Source organism: Crocodylus siamensis, chromosome 4 (genome assembly GCF_052110815.1).
Source record: "Crocodylus siamensis isolate JL-2025a chromosome 4, ASM5211081v1, whole genome shotgun sequence".
Lineage (NCBI taxonomy): Eukaryota > Metazoa > Chordata > Crocodylia > Crocodylidae > Crocodylus > Crocodylus siamensis.
The window spans coordinates 214233913-214256596 of NC_143398.1; the positions used below are offsets into that span (position 1 = coordinate 214233913).

General features: G+C 40.8%; 1 protein-coding gene across 1 annotated transcript in view; it reads left to right on the plus strand.

Annotated features, from left to right (window-relative positions):
* The window catches only part of WDSUB1 (WD repeat, sterile alpha motif and U-box domain containing 1), a 68331-nt gene that overhangs the window by 38110 nt on the left and 7537 nt on the right, over positions 1-22684 (plus strand). Inside the window, exons 7-10 of the mRNA XM_090045659.1 lie at positions 4324-4364; positions 4460-4566; positions 5210-5389; positions 20635-20775. Of these exons, the coding sequence (XP_089901785.1) occupies positions 4324-4364; positions 4460-4566; positions 5210-5389; positions 20635-20775 (469 nt within the window). The remainder of the gene's footprint in view (positions 1-4323; positions 4365-4459; positions 4567-5209; positions 5390-20634; positions 20776-22684) is intronic.

The window sequence follows — 22684 nt, forward strand, 5'->3', positions numbered from 1 at the left end:
GCGGAAGCAATGATACCCAGCAGCATGTTGCCAGTATTTACCCAGGGATTTTTGGAATGGTCTCTGTATCACCCTCCAGCTCATGTGGTTTTGGGGCCTGTTTCTGTTGATAGAACTAACTTGATCATAGAAGTTGGGTCAGAAGAGACCTTGTAGATATTTAAGTCTGGCCTCCTGCCTGGGCAGGAGAAAAAAACTCAAATGATCCCAGCTAGGTAGGCATCAAGCCTCCTCTTAAAGACCCCCAGGGTAGGAGCCAGCACCACTTCCCTTGGAAGTTGGTTCCAGATCCTAGCCACTCTAACTGTGAAGTAGTTCTTATGGATGTCTAATCTAACGGATGTCTAACCTCCTCTTGAACAACTTGTGGCCGTTATTCCTTGTTGTGCTAGGGGGCACTAGGGGAAACAAGGTCTCTCCCAAACACTTCTGGTCCCCCCCTAGTGAGTTTATAGATGGTCACCAGCTCCCCCCTCAGCCTTCTCTTGTGAAGGCTGAACAGGTTCAGGTCCCGCAGTCTCTCATTGTAGGGTCTGCCCTGTTGTCCCTGGATCATTCGGGTGGCCCTCCTCTAGACCCTCTCAATGTTGTCCACATCCCTCATCCCTCCTGATGTTCTAATTGCTCATGGTCACCTTACTTCCTCTTCTAGACAAGGTCTCAGACATTGAGGTTGTCACATGGGCAGACATTCCAAGCATCCGCACACTGTTGATGAAATCACAGATGTCACAGACCATGTCACCAGGTGTCAGATGAGTGACTGCCAAAGAAGATCTTCTGTGGTTAGCTAAAGAAAGGAGTGTGCTCTCAGGGAGTCCAAAAGAAATGTTTCAAGGACTCCCTCAAGTCATCCTCAAAACGTTTCAATATTGACCCGAAATCTTGGAAAGGTCTTGCTCATGATCATTCCACCTGGTGAAACCTCAACCATACTGGAGCTACAGTCTCTGAGCAGAGAAGAACTACTGAGGCAGAGCAGAAGCTCAAACAGTGTAAATCTTGCAACAGCAGCTCATGCACTGTTGACCAAGGAACCCAAGGCGGCATCTCTTGCTCTGTATGCCACAGCCAGTTTAAAGCATAAATTGGCCTGATCAGCCACTCACATGCTCACAGAAACCAAACCAAACAGTGATAGTCATCTTCAAATTCAAAGGATAAACAACAACTCCTTTTTCCAGGGACACACTGAACCCTTTTGATTCCCATTCTGTGGGATTTTCTGTTATTCTGGATGACTTATTCCCGTAAGTGGAGGCAAGATAGCTATCTATGTCCTCTGGTACTGTCCTTCTGGAGGAAATTGGAGGCTTCTCGGACATCAGACGCACGACTTGGTGGCAACCTTTAAGTATATAAGGGGTGTGCATCAGGAACTGTGAGAATGTCTGTCTGTTCACCAAGGCACCCCAAGGGAAGACAAAGTCTAACTGTCACAAACTGCTGGAAGACCATTTTAGATTTGACATAAGGAAAAACTTCTTTGCCATCCGAGTCTCCGGAGCCTGGAATAGACTCCCCCCAGAAGTGGTGCAAGCACCTTCTCTGGATACCTTTAAGAAATGCTTGGCTGCTTATCTTGCTGGGGTGATCGTACCCTAGCTGGCAGGGGGCTGGACCCAATGATCTTGCAAGGTCCCTTCCAGCTCTAATGTCTATGAAATCTATTAAATCTATAACATGGGATCTCCCCCTCTTCCCAGAGGAAATGGTTGAACTATATGTGCGCTGACTCATGAGCCTCTTTTATCAATTGGGGCCATTGGGAGGAGCATTTCCAATCAACAAGGCTGTTTTACAGCCAGTGAAGACGCTTTAGAACTCACTGTATCGGCATTGTCAATTGACAGATATATTAACAAGAATTACAGAGTTTCACCAAAGGATACAGGTTTTCCTCTACTTAGACCCAGTTCCCCCTTTTTGCTGGTGGTAGTGAACAGCAAAAAGGCAAAATGCGTCAGATAGCACTGTAGGGGAAAGATCCCAGGCATCAGGGCTTCTGTGTGCATGTAATGATAGAAGACACCATGCACATGTACAGTAAATATGTGGGACAGCACCAGGTCCTCCTTACTTAATGAGGAAGCTGTCCAGCAGTGTCACCCTCATGTCCCGTTCTCAGCAGTTTACTTGCCCAGCCTTCACAATGAGACAGTGGAAAGGGCTGAGCAGGGTAATGTCCATCTGCCACAAGTAAGAGATCAAAGACTTCATTTCTTCCTAGACTGGGACTCTCTAGAATAGTTTTATTTGTGGTAAAGTGAAACGTCAGTTCTTTTTTTCCAAGATGGACCTTAATCCAGACTCACTTTTTGATATCTTTGGTAGAAGTGCTATTGTATGCCATAAAGAAGAGGGAGAACACCCTTCCTCCTTTGTTGTGGAGGATAGGATGCCTAGCAATGGTTTGAAATTGTGGAAAGGAAGTTTTGATTCGCTATCAGGAAAAACTTCTTCATTATTAGGACAGTGAGGCAGTGGAATAGATTGCTTAGAGAAGTTTATGCAATCTCCTTCATTGGAAGTTTTCAAGAAGAGGTTGGATAGGCATTTGCCAGAGTTTATTTAGAAGTAGAGTGCTATGAAGAACAATAATTGGAAGTTTTCTCCAGACTAAATAACCCTAGCTCTTTCAGCCTTTCCTCGTAAATCTTGCTTCCCAAGCCCCTAATCATTTTTGTTTCTTTGCACTGGACTCTTACCAATCTGTCCCTATCCTTCTTGAAGTGTGGTGGGGCCCAAAACTGAACACAGTAATCCAGGTGAGACCTCACTGGTGCTGAACAGAGCAGAAGTGTCATTTCCCTTTGATTTCTAAGTGATCCTCGTGTTAATACTGGGCATTATCTTAATGGTAGGCATTATCTTGGCACTGACTACTGCTAGTGAGATCTTCCTGCTCCTGCAGGAGGCTTGCTTACTTTGACAGCAAACTAAAGAGACTTATGGACTCTCCAGCCAGTCAGCAGTTAGTGGAGTTAACTAGCCAGTCATGCTGTGTCTGCAGAGTTGAACCAGGCTTGGTTTGAACGGCAGAGAACTCTTGCTACGTGCCTCAGGAGAGCTCTGCAAACCAAAGCTGCTGTTAACCGGGGTGGGTTGTTTTTTCCCATTAGTGTCACTACTGAGATGCAGCAAGGTTTAGAGAGATGTGTTATCTTCTTTGTTACCACCTGCTTGTCAATTATTTGAGGGACTATTTCTTCTGTTGTAATAGTTCAGCATTTAAAGTTAATCTGGAAATTATTCTCTGCTATGATGTGTGATCTAAATAGCTGCATTCCACTGACAAGCATGAGCATATTTTCCGCCCCCCCTTTTTAAAGAAACTTCTGAGTTTATAGGAATACAGTTGAGACGTTTCTAGAAAAACAAACCTCCCAATTGTATAGGCCCAAATGAGAAACATGGCAAAATGATGATGCAGGAAAATAGTAATATATAGAACTTAATACTGAACATTATAGGGAAGATATTTTTTGAGAGGACATTTTTGTAACCCCAGGATCTTGCTTAAATTTAAACATTACAGAAATAGCATTCTGAGGTACTTTATGGCAATAATAATGAAAGAACAGTAGATCTTCCCTGGATGGAAATAACTTTTGGGGTAATAAAAAGGACATCCCTCAGGAGAGACGCTTCAGAGCTATGATAGAAATGTTGACAGGTCAATTAGTGTGTCAGTAAGACTTTGACATAACTTTGCTCTTGATCTTTTAATTCTGACCATGCCTATCAAAGAAATACTGTTTAACTAGAAAACGACTCTTAAATATAATTTAAAAGCCTTGATGCTTCAAGATTTGATTTTGTGAATAGTAGCATCTAGTGGCCAAGTATGTGAACCACAGATCCTGTTTTGTATTTAATGTTTTCAGCCTGAAGTCTCTTTGAGATTCAATTACCAGTTTTTACTTTGAGACTTTTTTAATCCTACTATTTTAAAAGAAATGTTCATTTTATCCAGATGAGAAATTAAACCCAGATGGGATTTTCAGTGAACTGATGTTAGAAATGTCAGCTGATGTTTTATGTTCCTTTGTTTTGGGCACACTGAGAAGCAGCTGTGTTCGAGTGGATTATGTAGGAGGCTAAAAGACAACAAGTTTGAATTCCTTTCCCAACTCTGCTGCTGGCTCACTATATGACTTTGGGCAATTTGTTTAGCTTTACTTTGCCTCAGTTTTGCCACCTTCCAAATGGGAAGAGTTATTCCCTACATTTGTTAAATTCTTGGAGTTAAAAATCACTATATAAATTAAATTATTTGTTATTTCTGTTTTACGTAACATATGGAATACTTTTCATTCACAGAAAACTGGGAACATCCTGCATACTTTGACTCGGCATACCAGGTATGAATTCAGCATAATCCTTAATTAATATTACTTAAGAGAAGTATCTACTGTATGATATTGAACTTTACCTGTTGAATTGCTTTTATTTCTAGATATGTTACAACTTGTGCATTTGCACCAGATGCTCTGTTACTTGCTACAGGTTCAATGGATAAAACTGTGAACATCTGGCAGTTTGATCCAGGTCAACATTTTGCAGGTTAGTACATGCAGTATTTACTACCTACCCTAAACTTTAGGCACAAAATTATTTAGGAAATGCTAAAATTGCTTTTACTCAAATAGTTCAGGCCCAATGTTTGACCTTCCTTCAGATTGTTTTTAGGATTGGGGAATGTCCTGTATGTTTTCTTTTCACAAAATGAAACGCTGAGGAAGGAAGAAATCATTTAAATCTGCCACTGTTTTCTCAGGAAATTTTAGACCTGAACAAAGGACGTTTTGTTCTCTGGCATCCCCTTTTCTAACTCTCCTGGGCAGTATTTAATGATGAATGCTATTCCCAGAGCAGCACAGGCTTTGCCAGTGATACTTGTTCACTAACAATGAGATAAACAGAAAACACGTGTTAATTGCAAATGTAATTGGCTCTAGGAAAAATATGTTTGCCAATAAATATAGACACATCAGGAAATAAATGTTATACTTTGGCATTTAAAAGGTTTGTTAAAAGGTTTGTTATAAAAGGTTTGTTATAAGTAGTAGGAGAAAATATACTGAGTAACTTCTGAAGCATGAGAAGTTCTGAAGCAGGCTTGTTCGTGGTGTTCCCCCCCCCCCCACAAACACACCCTTGTTTAACTTCTTATCTAACATTGGTCTCCTTCTCCCTGTTTCCTAAGGAAGTGGGCTGGAAGATAAACCTAAGATGTCTGTTGAAAACTGGTCAGAGGAAGAAGTCTCAGCCTGGCTTTGTGCTCAAGGTTTAAAAGACCTTGTTAAGTGTTTCAAGATGAATAACATTGATGGTAAAGAACTGCTGAGTCTTACAAAAGAGAGCTTAACCAGTGACTTAAAAATTGGTAAGAATATGGAGGCAAGTAAACTTATAAACTTGATGGGCTAGAAGCAGATGAATTCCATGGAAATACCTGCTTTACATTTACAGGTTATTCTACTGCCTTCTTTTTTTTCCTTAAAATGGTGTGCTCGGACAAAAACTACTGACACTATATTTACCCCAGTTACTCTTTTTTTGAGGTTTGATTGTCCCTAGGGTCAATAAATATACTTCAGCCAATCTTCATTGCCAGGGAGTAGACTAATCTGTTTTTAAGACCTGTTGCATCTGAAGTAAAAGAAAGTGATGACAGTTTCTATACATACAGGCACTACAGTTAACACTTTTCTCCTTTGTAAAAAAAAAAAAAACCAAAAAAAAACTGGTTATTTTTCTCCTATTAGCCTAGGATGGTGTACATTTTTTGAAACACATAGGCTGTTTGAATTTAGTGGTGAGCGTCTTGGTTGTAAAATTACAACAATTGAAATAAATATCAGATCTAAAACTGTAAAAAGATATGCTTTTTACTAGCTCTTTTCTATGACTGTAGCTGTTACATCAATTTTTAAAGTTTGTTGGTAGGGATTAGATGAAGCTTGCTGTTTTCTTATCATTATTTATCCAAAGGACACTCGATAATATAATCCTACAGTTTTATTGGAATAAAGTTGGGGATTGTATTGCAGGAAATAACTGAAATTTACGTTGGAAATAACTGAATTTATTTTCTGTCCCAATTGAATTTCTGGTTGTTAAATTGAGATGTAAATAAAATTCCAGCCAGTTTGTCAAGGTGAATCAAAGGATCAAGCACAGGCCTGAACGAGAAAGGAGGCCTCTAAAAAGCACATCTTGACTTTTTTTTTTTTTTCTTTCAGAGTTAAAAGTTCTTCCTTTTACACAAACTTGTTTTACTTCCTACCCATAGTGCTGGTATATATTAGATCAGAGACAATCTACATATGGTTTTATTGGGCCATGGAAAGCACTAGGTGCCTCCTGAAATTCTGTGAGTTATCCAAAAGCAGGCCTCCATAAAAGCCACTTGGCAGAAAAAAATAATTTTTGAGAAGCAAAAGATAGTTGGTTTCTATGTAATTTTCTTAAATGTTGCAGTAGCTTAAAACTGAATTGTCGTGCTCATCAACTGAGACTAATCAGATAATACAGAGTAGAGGGTTATGTGAAAATTGAAAGCAGTGGGACTGAAGATAGAGTCCCCAGGAGGACTGACCTGCTGAACACCTCCTGCACTGTGGAAAAATCAACATAATCACTTGTTGCCTGAGTATTAAGATTTGTAATGACACCATCGAGAACTAATTACAATCTACAATAAGAAAATAGAAACTGATTTGGCAGACCAGAAGGCAGGTTATCAGATGCAGTGCAGAAATATACTGATTCTAAATATTTGAATTACAAAATAATCTTGTTGTCCTCAGTAATTGATCTGAACAAAAAATGAAATGTGAATGTAGTTTTTACATGTGATCATTAGAATGCATAGCATCTCATGAGAGCTGTGACAACAGACAGGCACAATCTCAGACATATTCTCAAGGTTGGTAAACTCAAAATTGACATACAGGGATTTTTTTTTAACTGTTTGCAAACTCTTGGTGGTTCTTCATGGAGCAAATAAAACCCAAACCCTCTGAAGTGATGAAGATCCTTTTAGGAAAAGAACTAGTGATGCTGAAGGCTAGATTTGAACAGGTAGCATGGAGTCCAGCTCCGTGAGAGAACTCCCCTCTTTGATAGTGCACAGAAGGCATGTGGGCTGAGCGTGAAATCAGAGGGTGTTATGCATGCTTCATTGTTCCCTTTTTGCTGTCTCACTGCAACAGGTTTCATTAAGGATACTTAGTCTTTTTACTTTGAGCACAGAGAAACATATTCAGTGTGATATTTTTCAAAAGTGGCTCAGTGTCTAACTCCCATTTTAATTACTTACACCTTTATCAAACAGAAGTGGCAGGTTTTGGCCCTGGCTGGGCCAGCCTTGCATAGCAAACTCAGGCCTGTGGACCAGTTAGTAAAGTGTGCCACCAATTTTAATCCAGAATTTTTTTTTCCCGAGGTATCAAAGTTTGGGAAACACTGGCTTACATTATAAGTGAAGAAGAATTCACTTCAAATAGCTTCTCCTGCTTCTATTTTAAATGTCTTTTGAATTTTGTGTTTCAGTAAGCTTGGGTGAATGTCTTCTCTTCCTCTTGATATTTTGCTTCCCTTTAATTTGGAAATGCAGAATCTATCAAATTCTTATGGCCAGTTCTTTGAACTTTGACCTGTTCTTCTGCAAAGGTCTTTTTGTTGCAGTCCCTGCACAGAAAATGGTCTATTTATTTCTTCACTTCAGCCCTGATTTGATATATTGTACAGGTGTTTTTTTCATATGTAGTTTTCTGTTAGCTGCTTATTTTTTTGTCCTGGTAGTCTTTCCTTGAGAACTGATTTGCATTTAATAAAAAAGGGCTTCCTCACTCCCCCCCCCCCAGCGTTTAATCGAAGAGAAGGCAACCAGCAGGTGGTTCACATAACATTTCATTAGCTTCTTTGATTGTTTTTGACACCTCTTTGAAAGCATGCTTCATTACCATGCAAATGGAACTAGCCTGTGTTTCCAGGCTAATTGTCATTTAACAATATATAAATAACACAGTGTTAAATTCCATAAGATTTTGGACAGCAAGGTACTGACCATCACAGATGTTCCTCCTAGTAAATGAACATTTACTAGGAGAAAATGTATATTTACTAGGAGAAACATTTGTGATGGTCAGTACCTTGCTGTCTGTTCCTTCACTACATCAACAATTCTGCCCTTTTTCTTTAAAAGATCTCAGCATGGTGGGTTTTTTTTCCCCTGACCAAAAGGAATGTGTTTATACTTTTGAAAAAGAGATGGGAAGGTACCTTGTAAAAAATGTGGGCACCAGCCCACTTGGTTGGCCTGTTTACCCAAATGACAAGAAAGTAGGACAGGAACCAGAAGGAAAAAAACAGTTCTTATATTCTGCATTTGGGATTCCAGAAGGATACTGTTCCTATTTCTGCTATATTCTCATAATACTGTAACAAATAGGCACCCATGTTTGCAAAAAGTGCAAAATTTGCAAATATTATGTATATCGTGATATACATTATTACATATGTAATGTGATATAGAATTGATATGTGTATTATCTATCACATATATAAATATATATCGTAGTGTACATGTCATATATATATATATATATATTATGTTATATCTATGTAATATTTGCAAATTTTGCACTAATACATAATACAGTGCAAGATTTGCAAATATATAGATATAAAATAATATACATATGATATATACATTATTATATATTTATGTGATATAAATATATATACATTATGATGTATATTTATATATGATGCAACCTTTAGTAACACATAATTACTTACATTTTTTTCCACAAGGCTTCTACTTCCATGCTCTTTTGCTGGCCAGCATAGGCCATTTGTTTCAGATGAAGAGCAACTTCATAGAAACCTGTTGAAAATACGGATTTTTTTTTTTTAAAATCAGGCTTCCCAAAAATGAGCATTGGATAACTCAGTGTGGTCTGAGTGCTCATTAACTAGAAGAGGATTGCTGGGGCAACCATGATGCAATAGCCTTTGTCATATGCCTGTTAGCGAGGAATTTAATCAGTGTGTTGTAGAATGTGGAAGTTGCTTAGAGAAATTTACGACAAGGAAAGTTGGTTCTTTTTTCCCTATTGTTAGCTGATGATCACAAATCCATCTTACAATATTATTATGAAAAACTCCTTAAGAATTAGCAGGAATCTGTTATCTTGTTTCCATTCTTGCATTATGTGTCATATAATCCTTATTAAAATGATGTGAGTTGATTTTGTTTCTATTTTTCTTATGCTGTGGCATCTGTTGTCATTGCTGATTTAAAATGACTTTCATATCAGTATGACTGAGTTTAAATCTTCTAGCGCACATAGTCTGAGGCAACTGATTATTTGTACAGTAAAGTGGGAATCACTGGGGTGTTAAAAGCACATTGGCAGAGCATAATAGTTTTTCATGACAATACCATCACTGGCCTGAACAGGTTGGTAGCAACCCTTTACCCCAATAGCAAAAATGGGAAATCTTACTGGTTTAAGAATTAGCATTTACTACATTCAGTGTTGTACTTCTGCCAAGAGAGGTAAAATCTCATCTATTACAAATCTCCAGGCACAAAAAAGAAAATTTTATGCTGTTGCAAACCTGGGAATATTCTGATATCTAGCCTTATTTCCATTCTTGATGGGGTTGAAGATTATAACGTGATAGCTATTAAGACCATAAAGTCACTTAATTGTCAGCTTGATTTTGCCCTTTAATTATAATTAAGCTGCAAGAAACACCAGGGCTACATATTCAGGTTCACAAACCACAATTTACTATTTGTAAATTGGGAACAAATGACCTGGAGGGAGATTCTTCATAAAACAGAACATGTTCATTCATCAGTCAGTGCTTCCACTTCACTAAAATAATCAGGCTATAAATTCTGTGGTAATGGATCTTGGAGCCCACTGGTGCCCTATGGTCCTAACGTAGTAGGACTGTCTGTTGCAGAATAGCTGTGCTCCACTTTTTCAGTGGATGATGGTGACTTGAAAAATGATAGGGCTTAAAGTAACCCTATCTAGTCCAAACCCTTGCTCAAGGCAGGCAGGATGAGCCTTGTCTAAATAATCTCAGCCAAGTGCTTATCTAGCCTGAATTTATAAATGTCCAGTGACAGGTTACACAATGTCCCCAAGATAATAAGTTTTTCAGTACTTAACCAACTTCTACTATCCAACATAAATTTCCTCAGGTGCAACAATTTAAGTCCATTACTTCTGATGTTGTTGCCTTTATATATAGAAGAATTACTGATTTTTTTTTTTTTATTTTTTTTTTTTAATCCTCTGTAAACTCCTTTATTGTATTTGAAGACTGTCATCTGACTCCCTTTACAAACTCTGTGATTCCAGCTTTCCTCATAAGCAACTTGAACCCTCAACAGCCAGTGCCTCAATTGGGAATTCAGAATCAAAAAGCAGTTACTCTACCCTCTGCTGCCAACTAGCCACAAAGAATGTGTTCTGCTATCTGCCCATTTTGGTGGAAAGAAATCTTCAGAGATTTTCACAGGTTAATTATGGGTACTGGGCATGCGTTTGAGTGTCTTGGAAATACGGAGTATCTTGGAAGTATGGGCCTTGAACTTGTAATCCCTGACTTTTGCAAATCAGCTGCTCTGATCTCTCTGCCACTATCACTGCTGCTTTCTTTTTGGAGGTTGTCAGGCAAGGCATTTCATAGACTTTCAACAATCAGCACCTTAGCAGTCAACACCAGGTGCTGGGGCATGTGTTTGCTTAGTGAGTGAGACCCTGGATCTTAAACCTGGATCTTCTACTTGCAAAGCGACAAACTGTCTTCTCTGCTACTGCTGGTCTCTCTCCAGTTTCAGAAATATTATCAAAAAGGACCAAGTTAACTTGAGGGCCTCCAAAAGAATGTATCTGAACTTCCCTTAAGTCTAAGGTCTTCAGTGTTCATGGCGATGGACATGGAGTTACTCTTGTAATTTTTTTTGTTTGAGTTTGTGCAGTCTTCCTAAAGTGCTGAGGGCCAGCTCTGTGTTCCTCCTCCCTATGTTCTTAGCATAGTCGACAGTTTCTGAACCAGTCAAAAGAATTTGAAGCGATATATTAATGTAATTTAAATAGAGATATACCAATTGCAGATACTAATTATATGTCAGACTTTGTAACAGCTTTAGTAAAAAAACGACTAGATTAATATACATTTTGATATTTATGAAAAAATTGTTAGTAACTTTCTGAATTGTGCGTTATTTTTTAAAATATAAAATGGTGTCTGGTCTGAGTCAGGAGGCTTCATAGATACTGTCATGGAATTATTTTCTTCTTGAAAGCTATTTTTCTTGATTTAAGTCAAATGTAATAATTTCCTTAAAGTTGAAAATGATGTGATAGTGCACTTACTCCAGAGTCCCCTGGAGCAAGCACTTACTCACTGTCCCCTCTCTTAGGTCCAGTAGGGGGACAGTCTACATCCACAGTCAGTGTTCATTATGGTATTGTAGATGGTACAATGACAATACTGCAGTTTTGTCCTATTTTGGAAATAATCATGTCAGCATTAGATTAGTTTCTTACCTTTGTGAATCGGAAGGAAAATAAACTGTTTCTCCAAAAGGGAAACTAAATGCAAGTGTTTCTGCTCTTGCCCGGTGTATTCATCTGTAGCCTCAAAGAGGCTCAGGTGGCATGGCATCAGTTTATCTTACTGAGTCGCAGGGCTGTGTGAAGCTTCAGTAGCTGATTTGATCTGGAGGACATTAGGCCCAATTCAATTCAAAGCATCCAAATAGATTCAGAAAATATTTGGCCATAGACTAAACAGGTAGCTGACACAACTGCCTCCAGCTGGTAAGTCTGGGGTTGTGGGAGAGGGAAGGGATTGGGGTTGGGGCTGGGACAAGCTGCCCAGCTGGGGCACGTTATAAGGGGAGTGGGGTGGGGGGCATGGGATGCAGGCACAGCTTGCTCTAGGCAGAAGGGGGCAAGCAGCAGCAGGGCTGCCATGACCGCATCCTGCACCCCCTTCTGCGCCAGCTGGCAAGTGGCGGCAGCACCCACACCCTTGTGCCCCCCCCCCCCCCCCCCCCCCCCCCCCCCCCCCCCCCCCCCCCCCCCCGCACTGGCTGGGCAAAAGCAGCAGCAGCACGGAGTCCCGCTCCTAGTGCTGATGTAGGAGCGGCAGTGCTGGGAGCAGGGGCTGTGCTCTGCTGCTGCTTGCCCAGTTGACATGGCGGGAGGTGTGATGCAGGTGCAGCTTGCTCCAGGCAGAGAGGGGCATAGGCCCTGCTCCCAGTGCTGCCATGCCCACATCAGTGCTTGGAGCACGGGCTCTGTCCTTGCATCGCTCGCCAGTTGGCATGGTAAGGCATGGGATGTGGGTGTGGCAGCACTGGGAGTGGGGGCTATGCCCTGCTGCTGCTTGCTGCCTCCTACCCGAAGTGAGTCACACCCGCATCCTTCCTCCGCCCCAGTTGAGCAAGCAGCAGCAGGGCAGAGCTCCCTCTAAGTGCTGTCGCATCCACATCCCATGCCCCTCTGCCCCTCTCCTTAAGTAACACGCCCCCCCACCCCAGCTGGACAGCTTGTCTCAGCCCCAATCCTTCCTTCCCCCAACCCCAACAGACTTACCGACTGGAGGCAGCTGTGTCAGCTGGATCCGATTCGGCCGAATTGAATTGGGCCAGTGATTCAAATCTCTGAATTGAATCACTGTCCTTTGAATCGACTGAATCCGAAGCGAATACTTGCTGCTTTGCATAGGCCTACTGAGTTGTCCTCAGTGGAAGGAGAACAGCTTGTGGAGATGAATATGACTTGAAACTGTTGCTCTGAGATGTGTCAAATTTTCCTTTCGTCCCAATGCATTTTTTCATCACTTCTTTCCCATTGCCAGTGCTTAAGTCTGTGAGGAGACACAAGTTATAGCCAGAACAAAGAGGGAGGGTAGTGATTTACAATGTGTGAGCTGCTTTATGGTAAGTGCCTGGATTTACATTCTTACCATGTGGTAGATGAAAGTTAAACCAAGTAGGTTACCTCCTGAAAAGAGCTATTAAAAAGAACATTTAAAATGCTCCTCTACCTCATTTGAACCCCTTAGAGTGCCAAATGGGAGAGACTTAGACTGTCCTTGCCCAAGTAAAGAAAAGTATTTAAGAGACTAGCTTCTAGGGAAGCTAGCTTCAGAGTTGTGGGAACATATGAATAAGTGCCCTTGTTCAGGATAAGTGGCAGATAAACTGTAGTAGCGTAGCCCTCAATGAAAGAATAGTATTGTCCAGAGACTAAGAGCGTACTCATGGACAGTTAACATGGTGCAGCTGGCTTGTGGTAAAGTCCCTGTGCCCTTTTGTTCCATGGTGTATTGGTCATATATTCATACTGCTACCATTGCAAAATTTACTCTCAGAAAAAAGACGCACTATCAACCTCTCAGTCTGTAGTTTGGTGTCAGTTGTCAAAATGAGTTGGCCAGGGCTGAGCTGAAGGGTCCAGGTAGAATGCAAAGTATTCCCTAGCACTTCTCTTGTATAAAGCTTGAGCTAAGAACTCTAAGAGGAGGAACAAAGGACTTTGGACTCTGTAGAAACACAAGTCAAAGGCCTGATTCAGAGCCTGTTGAAGTTAATGAAAAGAGTTCTATTGACTAAAATGGGATTTGGCTATACCCTGAATTTAAAGAAATATGCTGGGGAGAAACCTGAAAATTCCATCTGTTAAAATGAAAAAGGATTTGGATAAACTTTTCAAAGGGGTATAGGGAGACAAAGTTTGGGTAAACCGATCTTTTATTAGGCCAATTAAAATAGTTGGAAAAATTCTTCTTAAGGTTTCGGGTACAAACACCCTTCTTCAGGTAGAGGGAGTGTCTGTAGTTGTTTTGTGCTCTTCCTGGATGAGAGAGAAGCCAGTAATGTCAAAGTCAAAGGAATATAAGCATTTAAGTGCTGATGCTTTCCTAAGTGCTGCTTAAATGCTTTCCTGAGTAACTTAGGTATTTAAGATCATACATTCCATTGATTTACGGCCAGACTTTTCAAAGGTACTTAGATGCAAATAAATTACCACTGCCTTGCTTACATACTTTCGAAAATCCTACTAGGTCCTTTTCTGCACTCTAAATCCCTTTTACAATCAGGCTGTACATGCCTTAATCTCTCTTCAAAATGGGTCTTAGGTCCCTGAGTCACATGAAATGCTTTTGAAAACTACCTTTTATGATGCATGATCAAGTTGACACCTGGGTCGGTTCTGCAATGCTATAAGATGGAAGGTTTATCCTAAGTGTTCTCCTTAGTTGGGTAGACCTTGAGATTAGTCTTATACAGTTCAGCCTAATGAGGGCTCAGTTAGATCACCTCAAATTATTCATAGGGATCATTTGAAAGAAACTTGTTGGCTGGTTTGAGCAGCCCATGCAATGCCTCCTAATACGCAGCTGAGGTATGTTATCTGAGATGCCTTGCGTGCTTTCTTTTAGGAAAGGACCTAGAAGTTTTAATGCACTTTTGATGCTGGTTGAAGATTTCTGGCTATAGGTATTAGGGTCGTTCACTCCATATGCCTTAATAGATTTCTAACAAGAATCACACATGGCAGTCAGCTCTGAGGGGTTACTGAGATATGGATCAGCAGTCACTATGTATGCTATCATGAGTTTTTATCTTTTTATACCTTTATCTCTTATTGTGTGGTTTATTGAAGTACCTGGACTTGAGACTTTGAGCTCTTGACCCTATATATGTTTTTGGTGTATGCTTTCTGTGCTATCATGAATTTTTAAACATCACATGCCTTTGGTTTTTAATGTGACCAACTGGGCCACCAGGCCCCAGGGGACTCACTGTCTTTATGTGGAGTATGTTATATATTTTGCAAACACTTGCCTTGATGAGAAAAAAAAATAAAGCTTCCCTACCCAGGAGGAATAGTTTATCCAAATCCTTTTTCATTTTAACAGATGGAATTTTCAGGTTTCTCCCCAGCATATTTCTTTAAATTTAGGGTATAGCCAAATCCCATTTTAGTCAATAGAACTCTTTTCATTAACTTCAACAGGCTCTGAATCAGGCCTTTGACTTGTGTTTCTACAGAGTCCAAAGTCCTTTGTTCCTCCTCTTAGAGTTCTTAGCTCAAGCTTTATACAAGAGAAGTGCTAGGGAATACTTTGCATTCTACCTGGACCCTATCCAGGACTTTTATTATCTTGACAGTTCAGTAAAAGCAAGCATGGCCAAAAATCCAGAAATTGAAAATGATCAAAACACTTTGAACTGTGCAGGAAGGGTGGGGTTAAAAAAAAGGTAAAGGTTGACTTAAGAGCTTGGAGAGAGAGGCTCAAAACTGTAGTGTCTTTTCTTTTTAAGGTGCATGGGAGGCTTAGGAGGCTAGGGTGTCAGGTATGCACTCAACATTTTGGTGTGAGGACCTTGTTTCCATAAGAACTGTTTTCTCTATCAGGCTGGAAGTACTGTACTTTGGGGAGCTTGCTGGTGAATGCCTGTTCCTGGTATGCTATCTTTTTAGCCATCTCTAGCACTGGTGTTGGTGTATCTGTGGCTGCTAGAAGCACTACATTGTACCAATGTCAGGAGTGGTAGAAGTTAAGTAATAGCTTTGAAGCATATGATCATATTGTAACAGTTGTATATATACATGTCCATAAGTTGCTGTATCATCTCTGTATCCATGACTGTTGTCTTCCCTCTTACAGCCAATTTCCTCCCAGTCTGTAAGGCCCCTGATAAGCGTTACACTTGAGATGTGATTAACTAGTTAATGAATCATAGAAAATTAGGGTTGGAAGGGACCTCAGGAAGTCATCTAGTCTAACCTCCTGCTTAAAGCAGGACTATCCCCAACTAGATGATCCCAGCCAGGGCTGTGTTGAACTGGGCCTTAAACTTCCTAAGAATAGCGATTTTACCACCTCTCTGGATAACTGTGCAGTGCTTCACCACCCTCCTAGTGAGAGTTTTTCCTAATATCCAACTTAAACCTCCTTTGCTGCAACTTGAGACCACTGCTCCTTGTTTTCTCATCTCTCACCGCTGAGAACAGTCTAGCTCCATCTTCTTTGTAACCACCCTTCATGTAGTTAAAGAGTGCTATCAAATCCCCCCATAGTTTTAACTTCTGCAGACTAAATAAACCCAGTTCCTTCAGCCTCTCCTCAGAAGTCATGTGCCTCAGCCACCAAACCTTTTGTGTTGGCACTGGATTTATGACCTAGATACCTTGTTCTAGGCTGACCCAAACCCTTAGACCAACCACGACCTCTCCATTTGATAATAGGTTGATTTTATTGTTACACAGTGATAGCAGATAAGTTCTGTATCTACCAATCCCAGGGTTCACAGTCATGGTATGTCTGGTCAGCATGTGAGGTTCACTCTGAGGTCCTCCCTTGAATGTCAGATGTCAGCAGCTTGGAGGCTGAGGCCTGGCCCCCTTCCCCTCCCCCTCACCCCCCAGTAGGGTGGGTGAGATGGGCTGGTGGTGTGCCTGGTGGCCTTGGGTTCCCCTCTTGGGAACCCTTTGCTGCTCAAATTCCTCCTTTTGTATATTTTTCCCTCTGTGATGACTCTTCATCTTTGGGCATCATTGATTGGTCTCCCTGTGGTTGTCACATATCCTAATTTTGGGCTTTTTCCGGTTCTCGTCCTAATTTGGTCCATCTACCAAAACCAGAAATCCCAAGGGCTCTGCACTTGGGTACTGTGCCCTGGCACCAGTGCTGCAGAGTCCCTTGTATCGCATGTTATGGTGCAATGGTGTGGTACATGTCTTCAATTTTCCAGCTCTCTGCTGGACTCATTCCAGCTTGTCCACATCCTTTCTATAGTTGGGGACACAAAACTGCCACAGTATTCCAGATGTGGCCTCGCGAGTGCAGAGTAGAGGGAAATAATTATTTCCCTTGATCTGCTGGCAACATCCAGTATGCTGTTTGCCTTCTTGGCAACAAGGACACAGTGTTGACTCATTTCCAGCTTATTGTCCACTGTAACCCCCAGGTCTTTTTCTGCAGAGCTGCTGCTTAGCCCGTTGGTCCCAAGCCTGAAGCAGTGCATGGGATTGTTTCATCCTAAGTGCAGGACTTTGCATTTGTCCTTATTGAATCTCATGAGAGTTCTTTTGGCCTAATCCTCCAATTTGTCTAGGTCACTCTGAATCCTAGCTCTACCCTACAGTGTATCTATTACACCCCCCAGCTTGGTGTCATTGGTGAATTTCCTGAGGGTGCAATCCATCCCATCTTCCAGATAGTTAACAATCCATCCCATCTTCCAGATAAAAGACAAAAACAGCCCCGGGACCAACCCCTGGGGCACCACTTGATAGTGGTTTCCAGCTAGACATTGAGCCATTGATTACTACCTGTTGAGCGTGACAATCCAGACAGCTTCCTATGGTTGTCCGCAAGATTGCTTTGGGAGACCATGTCAAAAGCCTTGCTAAAGTCGAGGTGTATCATGTCTGTTGCTTTCCCTACATCCACAGCCAGTTACCTCATCGTAGAAGGCAATCAGGTTGGTCAGGCATGACGTCCTTGGTGAATCCATGGCAGTGGTTCCTGATCATTTTCTTGTCCAAGTGTTTAGAAATGGATTCCTTGAGGATCTGCTCCATGATTTTTCCAGGGACAGAGGTGAAGTTGACTGTTCTGTAGTTCCCTGGATCTTCCTTCTTTTTCTTAAAGATGGGCACTATATTTGCCCTTTTCCAATTGTCTGGGACTTCCCCTGAGCACCATGAGTTTTCAAAGACATGAATGACATCTTAAGTAGTAACCTGACCACACATTTGTGCAATTAATGCCATAATTAAACAGACACATAATAATAATAAGACACAAAGTTATTAAAATGTCTCATTATTTTGTGCTTTGGTTCCAGCTGTGCTTTAAATGGAACATGTGGCTGATCAGCACTCCCTGCCTTGAAGGGCTGCTCTGTACTCCCAGCCTCAGGATCTCCAGTCTACTAATTGGTGTCCCAAGCTTTAGGAGCACACTGAAGCCTTACAGAGCATGATTGTTGGGATGAAGGATCAGGTCCCATTATGCACCTTTAAATGAATGTCTTTCAGAGTCCCTTTTCTGCCACCTATTGGTAGCATTGAATCCTTTTCTGTCAGCGCTTTTTTCTAGGTCTCTCAATTGTTTTTCTTTTTTTCTGGTCTCCAGAACACCCTGTTTCCTCTGCCAGTTTTGCTGACCCTTTGAAAAGTTTCTACACATCTCCTTTGTTCTCTCATGTATTTACTCTCAAGTTTACCAGGCTTTGAGTAGGCATTAATGTCTCTGTCCACAAGGGTCTGGACACCGCTGGTGCTAACCTTAGTAAAGTGAGAAGCAGTCTTTGTTAATTGTTTAATTTCCATGTTAGTAGAGAGAGCTGTTTTGTTTTTTTTTAATCTTGCACCTTTGGAATGCCACTGTGGGAAGAAGGGGAAACCTTTTCCAGGTTTCCTTCCGTTTTCACTAAAATGCTGATGCGTTAAATCTCTCTGGTTTGGTGGGTTGTCTGCTTGTTTGCAGCTGTTCTGTATTTCATTTATCACTAAGGGGGCTGCATGGGGCCAGGTTCCATATTGTCCGCATGCCAGAGCATAGTGTGGCCTGGCTTGTCAGGGAGAGAGAGACTGCTCCTAAGAGGCCAGGCACTTCTGTAGGCTCTTACTTCGGAAAATGTGTCCTTATATGTGCTATGGAACAGCAAAGTTAGTACCTGTTCATGGAGGCTTGGGGGAGACCTGCAAGATGCACATTATTGCTGTTCACTAACATGGTGCCTTCTGATGGTCTCTGCAGCTGGAAAGGCATTCCACCTACTTGGGACATAAAGGAGCCTTTCTAGACCCTTTCTGTCCTTAAATTTTCATGTCCCCTGCAAACATGTTCAAAGTTTACTACTCCAAGTAATGCCATTTTGCAGTGACATTTGGGCACTGACAGGAAATAACAGTGTTTTGTGCCTTGTGATCTGCAGTTACTGTGTGTTTGCTGCCTGCTTGTACTTTGGATGGTACCAGTTATGACTTGATACATTCTGAAAATACATTGATAAAGGTTTTATGCGTAAACAAAGTTTTAGAAGTTTATTGATACTAAAAGAGTCTAGGATGAATATTGATCTCAGAAGCCATTCTGGGATTTGTTGCTATTTAAAGATTTTTACCAAAAAAGTGTTTAATGATGAGGTTGTAAACATAACAAACTTGCCCTGATTTTGTTTCAATCACCTGATTTATCGAAAATCAGTGTATAAAGCCCAGTGTGCAGAGCTATGCATGGCTCCGGACTAAGCGAATACATTTGTATGTCAAAAGTTGTGTTTTGAATCTGGAAATTGGCAGTTATGACACAGCTTTTTAGGACAGGGTGGGGGGAATCAAGGTCCAGCCAGCTAAGCAGTGGACTGCAATGGCTTTGTAGAGGAGGATTAGAGAAAAAGCATATAAGAGAAAGCTGTAACTCAGAGGATGGACAGATGACAGACAGCCCTGGCGTAACTTAGTTTTGGAGAAATTGGGGGTGACCAGATTCCATGGTCCCATGCTAAAAATCTGTCTAGCACTTCATAGTATGAACAGGTGGCTTGAACATTTTCTGAGGTGTGGTTACGGTCTTCAGCCTGCCTGTAGGCAACCTTTAAAGTTTATATTGGTGCAGCAGTAAATGCTTTAGTGCTTGTGGTGCCACATGGTATTACCATGGTAATGATTTCCTAAATATTCTGTGTCAGGTCACACAGATATGATTTATCTTGGAGAGTGAGCAGGTTTAAGGCATCTGCACAGGTTGTTTTAAGGATGAGGAGCAGGCATGGCACAGGGGTGACAGAAAATCTAGGCAAGTGGGTTAGTGAAATATCTGAGTGCAAAGGGACAGATTCTGGCTATGTGCCAGAAGTTAAACAGAAAGGTGACATCCAGACTTACTGATCCTGGGGTAACCGAAGCCACAGAGGTCTAGAGAGCAGCTGGGTAGGGCAGGGCGTAAAGTAAGTGTGTGTCAGCTGCCTGACATTAAAATACTGTACCTTCTGACATTCAGGGAGAGAACCTAATCTTCAGCTGACTTGCACTCAGTTTCCTGCTTAAGTAAAAACTGAACCCCTAGCACCTGGTGATGATTGGAAAACACAGCAATCAGTTAGAAGAAATCCAGGTTCAGGATAAGTAGTGCTTCCTTGTAGCTTTGAGGCAAAACTACTAGTCCAAACGGAAGTAAAATTTCTGGATTTATTCTAATATAAAGATGTATATATTTTGAACATGACCCTGTTTTTAACATCTGCTGTTATTTAGTCATGGTTAACTCCTTGGCCCTTTCCACAGTAGGAAAATAGGTGTCATTTTGAATTGTGCTACAAACGCATAACCATTTTACATATTTTTAAATGCGTAGTTTAGGCACTGTCTCATACCTTAGAAACATGGTAACAAACGTGTGAGAGAGAAAAAACAGAAAAAGATGTATTTGCACAGCTCCTGAAATATAGGCAGTGATTTCTAGTTTGCATTGGTAAGTGATATCTGTCAGCTGGGTTCAAGGGTTAATATGGCAATGGGAATATATTTACCACAGCTGCTAACCTAAGAATCACCTTTTCAGAGTCTCTGGGTCTACGCAGTAAAGTCATCCGGAAAATTGAAGAGTTGAGCATCAAGATGGATTCTGTTTCTGTTGGAATTCCTGATGAATTCTTATGCCCCATAACTAGGGAGCTTATGAAGGATCCTGTTATTGCATCAGGTATGTCTGTAAGCAGCTTTTATCAAAGCACATTGTTCAGGTGTAAAAGATAAATGCTGGAGAATTGTTAATTGACATGTATCGTGAAGAATGCTAAATGGATGTATTTGAATTGTACCAAAAAAGGTAAAACTAAGTGTATTTTAACCACTGGTATATTGCATAAAAGAGGGATGACGGTACCATCTTTTCTTCCACCTGCAATGCATGATAAAGGGCTAGCATTGGCACCAAGCTACAAAACCGGTCACAGGTGTGAATCTGACTCTGATAGGCTTACCACTGAGAGGGGTGTTCTGAAGGTTTGCTTCCTCTCCTTGCCATTTCCAGTTGGCTAGCTTAGACCCCTGCCTTCTCAGTGTGGCTTTCTGTGATCTCTTTGCTTAGGCACCTTAGACTCGAGATCATTGTTTCTTAACCAAGGTGGCATGGCACCCTGAGAGCCTTTCAGGGGTGCCATGGGATGTCACGCAATGTTAGAACTTCTGTGTGCAAGCATGATTTACAAGATAAGCCCAGAGATTTCAAATATGAATCCATGGCATTAAAAACAGTCTTACTTGTTGTGACCATTCTGTAGCGAAAAAATGAGTGAAAACTACAGGGCTGGCATTTTCTGAGGGCTACCTTGAAAATGACGGTCGGGTTGCTTTAACTAAAGTTAGTTCAACAAGCTTTAAAGTGCTTCCGCCGCCATTTTTAAGCATAGGGAAGCTGATGTACGAGACACTTGGGTCTGTTAGAGTGGTAATTACCACACTCCAGCAGATTTGATAAATCAAGCCTGCTCTGACATGCTGTAATTACAACATGTTGAAGCAGCCTTGTGTATAGGCACCCTAAGGCTGAGTACCACTCTTCTAGGTGCATTTTACAGAGAACCTAACTTCTTACTTAGGGCCATGGATTTATAGCCATGGGCAACTAGGTGCCTAAACATAAGACACCAGTTGGCATTGTGATAGCTGTTCCTGTATGTAAATGATATTGAAAATTGGACTCCACACATTATTAAATGGGAGTGGGGAGGAAAATGGACAATGAAGTAAAAGCAATAGTGGAGCTTGTGCAGCTTTTTTTCTGTTCATTTTATTAAGAGGTTTAGTTTCACTTTCCAATCTAGCCATAATCAGTTTCAGATTCTAATTTTTGTAATGTCTTTTCATGTCTCTTTTTGTGTTTCCTATCTCGTAGGGGGATACAGAATTAAGAAGAAATGTTTGATAATATTCAATTAGCATTTATTGAGAGATTAAGCTTGGACCTTGCTAATTGAAAATATTCATTTAAGTGATCTAAAACTTTGACTTACATTAGTGGCTTAGCTTCCAAATTTACTGCATTTGAAGAATATTCTTCAGTAGTCATATTTCATTCATGCAGTCAGGTAAAACATGGCTGTAACCCCTCTCCTTCCCTGCTATTCTGCATCAGTATAGTTAGAAGTTTCTTTGTAACTATATTGCAGTGAGATTAATTATATTGTGAGAGACATATGAAATCTATTCAAATCTTTTACAGTCAATGTGTTATTAATATTTTAAAACCCTTTATTTTTTTTCTCTTTGATCACACTCAATAACCTTAAGTATGCAAAATATAAATATTTTGATACATTTCCTATTTTAAAGGTCCATTGTGAAGGTATGAAAACAAAATTAGTTGCAAATGTTTATTGAGGCTCACCATAATGCATTATATTTCCTCTAAAATGTTTTGTTGTCTATGTTTACTTTTAGAGAAAATGTGTTTGACTTAAACATAGCTAAGCAACCGCATTTGCAGTAAACTGTCAATGCATACATGAATTTTTTAAAGGAACTGAGTGAACGCTGTTGTTAAAATGCAGATTGTCAATTGCAATTTACTGGCTAGTCACGTCACTCTTTCAGTGCTTCTTATTTATACA